This window comes from Varroa destructor, unplaced genomic scaffold (assembly GCF_002443255.2).
Source record: "Varroa destructor unplaced genomic scaffold, Vdes_3.0 BEIS01000002.1, whole genome shotgun sequence".
Lineage (NCBI taxonomy): Eukaryota > Metazoa > Arthropoda > Arachnida > Mesostigmata > Varroidae > Varroa > Varroa destructor.
Window position 1 is genome coordinate 31,270,352 of NW_019211455.1, and position 6,870 is coordinate 31,277,221.

General features: G+C 38.2%; 1 protein-coding gene and 1 long non-coding RNA gene across 4 annotated transcripts in view; one reads left to right on the forward strand and one right to left on the reverse strand.

The window, feature by feature from the left end:
- The window catches only part of LOC147757664 (uncharacterized), an 18,898-nt gene extending 17,889 nt beyond the window's left edge, over nucleotides 1-1,009 (reverse strand). The window contains exon 1 of the long non-coding RNA XR_015322464.1: nucleotides 899-1,009. This is a non-coding gene — a long non-coding RNA (uncharacterized LOC147757664). The remainder of the gene's footprint in view (nucleotides 1-898) is intronic.
- Nucleotides 1-5,075, forward strand: part of LOC111245022 (uncharacterized) — a 5,827-nt gene extending 752 nt beyond the window's left edge. Inside the window, exons 2-3 of one of the 3 annotated variants that reach the window (XM_022792738.2) lie at nucleotides 1,303-1,395; nucleotides 2,172-5,075. In XM_022792738.2, the coding sequence (XP_022648473.1) occupies nucleotides 1,368-1,395; nucleotides 2,172-3,238 (1,095 nt within the window). In that variant the 5' untranslated portion in view covers nucleotides 1,303-1,367 and the 3' untranslated portion in view covers nucleotides 3,239-5,075. Of the gene's footprint in view, nucleotides 1-1,053; nucleotides 1,396-2,171 lie in introns of all 3 variants that reach the window. The other 2 variants (XM_022792737.2, XM_086981892.1) reach the window with 2 other exon arrangements.
- The last annotated feature ends 1,795 nt before the right edge of the window (nucleotides 5,076-6,870 follow it).

Below are 6,870 nucleotides of genomic sequence, written 5' to 3' on the forward strand. Positions count from 1 at the left end.
ATGTATATATATAGCCAACGAAATATAGAAAGTAAAAGATGAGAAACATTTTTACCAGAATGCTTTCTAGTTCAAAGAAGATTACCAAGAGTATGATTGAAGTTTTTGCTTAAAGTAAACCACCTTTATTAATTTGTCAAGTAAAACTTGTGTAACAATAAAAGCGAATATGGGCAAGCCTTAAACTCCAATTCTCAAGAAGCAGTGCAATGAAGCTGCTCAAGGTCAGGCAGGCAAATTATGTTCTGCTACCCTGAAGAAGTAATGTCGGTCACAACTAATCGGCTGCCTTACTATAAAAAGGCATTTAAAGGAACGTTTGCATAGAATAAAAGTAAGGCCATTAAATTACCAATTGCTGATGTAATTCGTGTTTTTTGAAAGAATTAAACTATAATTTTTTTAAGCTGCATTGCTTTAGCTCGGACCACCACGTTGGAATATGCCAATTAGGTTAGTAATAAGGTATAATGACTGCTTTAATCTTGCCTGGTGACTCGCTGGTGGTATGATGAAAAATAAAAATAATAATATTTTAAATGTAGAGAAGGGATGTGATTAAGTGGATTTGTTCTCTCAAGGGAAGGCAGCTTAATCTTTCACGTTTCCCTTACATGGTACTTACTACTTAACTTATGCTGAGTTCTTCCTGCTAATATCGAATTTTTACATAAAAATATTTGAACGCTAATGATGATGGCCAGAGATTATATTGTATAGGCCATTACCAGTATTGTTTGCATGCTAATGTTCAATGCATAGTTTTCGTAGATACAAGAGAACGTGGCTTCTATTGAGCGGTACAACGTAGGCTATTTGTAATGTCTGTCAATCAAATTCTGTAATAGCATCTCTCTTACAGACCTAATTAATTTCTTAATCACGGAGAAGAGCATACCAGTAACGACGTTGGTCTCAAGTGTTTAGCTTTCAGAAGATGTTGGCTTTGCGGCTTAATTCAGCTAGTATTTTTAGTTCTGCTATGCAGAAGACAAGCTGAGCGCAGCACGATCCTACCCTCCCCTCTCCTCTCTCACTTTTTCTTTATCTTAGGTTTGTTTTTACTTCATCTTTGTTGGTTTGTGCTTGTGCAGACGACAATCAACAACAAAAGCAACTAACACGAAAACACACGTTGGTACGGCAGGCGCTACCCGCGCTCAGCTCCTGCAAAGGCCCGTAAAAGCTTGGATTTCAGAAAACCTTCAGTCTGTTTCAGTTTTTAGCAGCTCCAGCTGATGTTTTTTCATGTTGTCTGTTTATATATTTGTTCTTGATTTTACGTGACCACTCCATATTCAGAAGTGCGCTACGACGACGAGTTAGAAGGATATATCGAAGGAAGCACCGAAAAGAACTTAAAAATTATGGAACTTCAAGAGAAATCTGTTGCAAGTGAGTAATCTAAACTGTGTGTTATGGCTCTTTTCTTGCAGTTGATGGAATTAACTGCATCTTTGTTATGGTGTCTGTAATTTTAGTATTAATGAAAGATAAGGACCGTACATAAGCCAACTAGCCAATGAACCCAACCGTATCTTCGATAAATAGCCATAACTTGTGAAAAGATAAAAAGAAAAGAAAGGTTTCATATTAGATATAATTCTCTTTGTGTTTCTCTCGTGTACACACATTGCCTTTGAACCTGGTCCGTTGTGGCTCGTGTACATTAGATATACACATATTTGGTAAAAAAAAATAAGAACAGGGACACTATTCCTTGCATCTAGCGTGTATAAATATCGCATTAAGCTGCTCCATTTTATCGAGACCTGCTTAGATCGACTGAAATTGCTTGAAAGCGTTTTTATCAAAACAAAAACATTTGGCCACTATTGATGCGAATTATAACGTTTATACAAGTAAAGCGTATACTGACAAAATTGTGCATTTAAATAGGACATCTAAACTCTATACGCATTTGTATAAGACCGCAATTATTTGTATTCAAGTATTTCATCTATAAAAATATTCCTCATTTAAGCATGTACCACTTATTTAGCAGAAGTAATTATGTAGATTAGGTAATGCACGCATTAGTAGCATAGATTGTAAAAAGAACCTGAAGACGAAAAAATAAATGGAAAAAATGATCGCTGGATTCAAAATTACAATTTTGACAAGTGCCCCTGTTTCAATGACTACTTTGTTATAAACGTTTAACCTTTCAGGAAGGGTTACGGCAGTCGACAAGCGGTTAATGGGCCGGCTTGCTTTGAAGTACCAGGTGGATTTGAGGTACGTTCTTGCGGTACTTAAGGTCACCAAATGGGACGCTGGAAAGGCCGAGCTGGAGATTCAAAACGGGGAGGAGTGCCGTCATTTGGTTGAGACAATGGCACAGGAATTCAATCGAGACTCTGCCGAAGTTCGTAAACTGTTGGACTCGGTTAGTTGGAATACTATGGAAGCACGAAAATTTGCCCAGCAGCACCGCTCGTGGCGTATACCTGAGGCTAGCAAAGCGAAAGAACGAGACATAAAGAACGCTGAAGCGCAGCAGAATCCCGAAAATGAGAAGAAAAAATTTGCCTGCACATTTTGCCCGATGTCATTTAATCGGCTGCGGTTCTTTGAGGTACACGTAAAGGCGCATGACGGGCCAAAACCATTTAAATGCCAAAGTTGTGGTTTTGCTTTCGGGGCTGAAGAGCATCTCTCAGCCCATATCCAGGCGCATATAGACAAGAGCTATGCATGCGACCTCTGCTCCGGTCGATTCTCAAGACGTGAGCATCTAATTAGACACTTGGCTATACACGCACGAAGCAGTAAAAAACATATGAAACAACACATTAAAAACCGAATCAAGGAGATCAGCAAGAACAAAGATAACGCATTCACGTACAAGGGCAGCATTAAGAAAGCGATCAGTATTGCTAATAAGGGTATTGGTCTCAAATGCCGTATCTGCAGCCGAACGTTCACGACGAAAACATGGCTAACACGCCATATGAAGGACACTCACGATGACATCCCATTTCAGTGCAATATCTGTGATCAAATCTTTGCCGATCGGGATATTCTAGAAGCACACGTTAAATCTCACGGAAAACAACGATTCCGCTGTACATTCTGCAGCAGTGCCTTCCTTCGAAAAGATCACCTCCAACGCCACATGAACAGTCACACTGGTGAGCGAAACTTTGCCTGCGACGTGTGCGACAAAACTTTTATACAAAAAGCTCACCTCAACGAGCACAAGCGAAGTAAGCATGGTGAAGTAACTGGTCAGTAGCTGTGTTGCCACGAGCGTTGGGAATATTGAGCCTTTAAGAACACTCACGAATAATTCTTCTGTACATTAACGAAATATTTCATTAAACTCATTACATTAATGTCCCCTTGCATACGCACGCATTTACGTTTCCCATTTTCAAATAATTACAAAGGCGACGCATCCTATATACTCATTTACAGCACACTTTCTGTGGTTGAGAAAGAGACTCCGCAGCACCCGACTGAAGGGCATTATTGATGCTTCATAGGTACGAATATTTTTTAGATCTCGCGGAAACCCATTTCGTGGAACAGTGAAAATATTCCATCGTAAATTAAAGTTTATACTGTAATTACTCCATTATGCATTTGTGGCAATAAGCAATGATGTCACAAGCGACTTCCATTAATATTTCGTGATGGTGGCAGGTTCTTTGGCGCTTCTCCATAATCTAACAGGTGGAGCCCAACGGGACAAACGATTTTACCGTCGTTGTATTTTGTTGAAGAAATGTTTGCTGTAATAATTCCATTGGTGCTAACTAGATTGAGTCATGTTTATAGAACAGTGAAAAACGTAACATTTACTTCTGTAAGAGGCGAAAGAGGTTTAAATTCTAAATTGACTTAATAATGTAATATGTGATAGCAATTGTATCTTGTCATCAGTATCTGTATGATTAATACGTGCTATATATGTCACGGGATTCAAATAGACGTATTGAGCCGTGGTTCTACTAGCGTCATGATGCACGAATGTTGTTCTATTTCCTTAATAATCACTCTAATAATGTGGATAAAATTCGAAAAACGATACGATTGATACCGTTATTACGGATTTTTGCTCTTAGCTAGATTTTGATTCTAGGTTTATAATAGAAACCATCTAAGTGACCTTTTCATATTTGATACGCATTTACACCGAGGGACCGAATGACTTTAAAGAATATTGTAATTCGTGAAGAATACAGGGATTTGTAATTGTTGCTACTAAACCCTGATCAGATCCACATACTCCCACGTTTATATTGTTGTTCGTATAGGTTTCCTACACCTCTTTTTACCACTTACCTACATAATTTTTTTTTTCAACCGAAGTAAAACCCACTTATGTCCATTAAAAGATATTCAAGTTGACACCGTCCAACAATATCCGAGTGAATGGTGGGACGCCCATGTGAACTAATGGAATAGAAAATAACCATCAACGAAACACGAATGTTTCGTTTTTCCGCTCTTCCTCCCCTAGGCACTCCAAACCTCATCACTTAACCACCAACGCTTTTTCTCGATGCACTCGCCAGCGTTAGCTATTAATAATCGCTACATTATGACAACTCATATGGGACGTTACAATCCCGAAGAAACGCAAAATTGAGATGATCTTATTTTTTACTATTGATGGAAAAAAGCTTTTTAGTTGGACCTTGTTCAAGTTAAGACTTTCGAAGGAAATACTAAAGTTGCTCTTCAAGATGCGCGATGTCTTGTAATCTGACAGTCATCGAATCCATATGTCATCGCGAAAAACACATAATTATAACGTGCAAATGAATAGCCACAACATTTAAGTATTAATGCAATGTATTCAAGTGGTTCATTGTTGTATTTCACTCTGACGACGCAAACAGATATTGAGTCAATACATATTTATTAATATCAATTTGGAATCAATATGGAAAGCACATTAGTATTGATTCAACAAAACACGGAAATTAGAGATATCATTTTTTCATACAAAGGTTTTGCGAAATCTCTGAAGTCACCTGTAATTAGAAGACAACAAAGAAATAAAACAGTTCACGTAAAAAATAACCTTAAATAAATTAAGAGAACTAAAACACTATATGTATATAGGTTTACGACACTTTTTTTTTGAGTGAAAACCCTAAAAAAACGAAGTCTATAGGTGATGGAGGATAATTTACGACAGAAGAAAAGAGTATTTTTAAAGGGAACATTAAATGCTACCACAGGTGCGTAACGGTGCGTTCTCGACGCGTTAGCTGCATTAGTAACTTGGTCGTCAGATGCAAAGATGTCTATTAAATTAGAATGCTGCACTAAGTTAGGATAACTAGATTCTACCTTAAAATGTACTACTTGTATATAAGTGCGCTTTCGAGTTACTGTGTTAGTCGGGAGAGTAGACGACGTTCCTGCTAAAAGGTTTGTCGACAAATTTGCCGTTTGCAAAAATATGCATTACATTTGGAACACTAAATTACGTTACATTAAGGTTAATTTTATGACACATTTATGATCTATTTTTCGGGTCTGTTTTGGAAAATAAACAAACGTAAGCGTACGTGTTACCAGTTCCTCGCAAATGCTAATCACGCAGCCACTATGAGGTTCGAAGCGGTTAAGTTATCCTGTGCTGATTCGTTCCAAAGCAGCAATTAGCTAGTTTTTTTTAGCATTGCTTTTGTCTTATATACGAAAAACGAACAAACGAGCATGTTCAAAGCTAACCCTTCGCGAAGGCGAAAAGGTGATGTGCAAGATTATCCTACGTCGATTCACCGTAGCCGAAGATGGGTGCGATCTTAGGTGCCTGCCCTCGAAAGAAGAACGCGTATTTCTATGGTAATAACCCTTAGGATATCTTTATGTGCGTACGTTAGAGCCTCCATTTATTTCTGAGACACTGAAATGACAAAAGCGCCGAAGTCATTGTCCCAATGTTTCAAATTGCCCGCTAGCTAGAAATGCTGTCTCCGCAAATCAACACGTCATCTAATGATGATGACTGCTTGGTACACGGTCGAGTTATTCAAAATGTATAAAATCTAGTTTTTTTTTTCGCTATTAACCTCTAAATTTTGGGTTGTCAATTATGCTTCAGATTTTTATTTTAAAGAAAGTCGTTCACCGTCCTCATTTAGTTTTGTGTGTTAGGGACAAGCCGTTTGCCACTGTTGGTCATCGAATTCATGTGCAATTAAACTCTATTAGCAATCTACCGCCAGAAAGAACTCTGGTCCTCCTTTTTGAGGCCTAGCTTATAGGACGACCGAAAAAAAGAGAACGGGGTGCAAATCCTAGGTTATGAGTTGTCGTCGCTCAAAGTACAAGCAAAGATTGAAGGAATGCCCCATTGCCCAAGCGAGAAGGCTAAATTAGTTCTTACCCTAAGCAGTTGGTAATAAAAGATGGCTAGAATTCAACACCATGATAATAGGAGTGTGAAGGATAAAGAAGTGATTGCAGCAAAGAATACATCAAAAGGGTAGCAACTGGGCTTTACTTAGAAGGTCGAACACTTTTCAGAGGCAGTTATGGACAAGGGTGAGACGCATATTGCCGATTGCTAAATTCGCCTACTGCTTGGCAACGGGCTCTTTTTTTTGTATTTTGTGGTACCTTCGATATTAACACGATGAAAAGCAAACTTGTATACATACAGTTCAGTCTTCGCTAACACCGCGAGTAAAATGCATTAAAATGACAGTAGGCTTCGTAACTATATCTAGCGCACTCTTTAAATAATTGAAAATTCCATTCTTAAAACTAAAATGTGTTGAGTACAGAGTGCAGCTGTTAGAAGAACGTCAGGGCTCTTTTTATGTTATTATCCAATTATGCACAACCTTTGACGTTTGGTAAAGTAGCGATATTTTTTCATATCTCAAGAGTAGAGATGGTTGA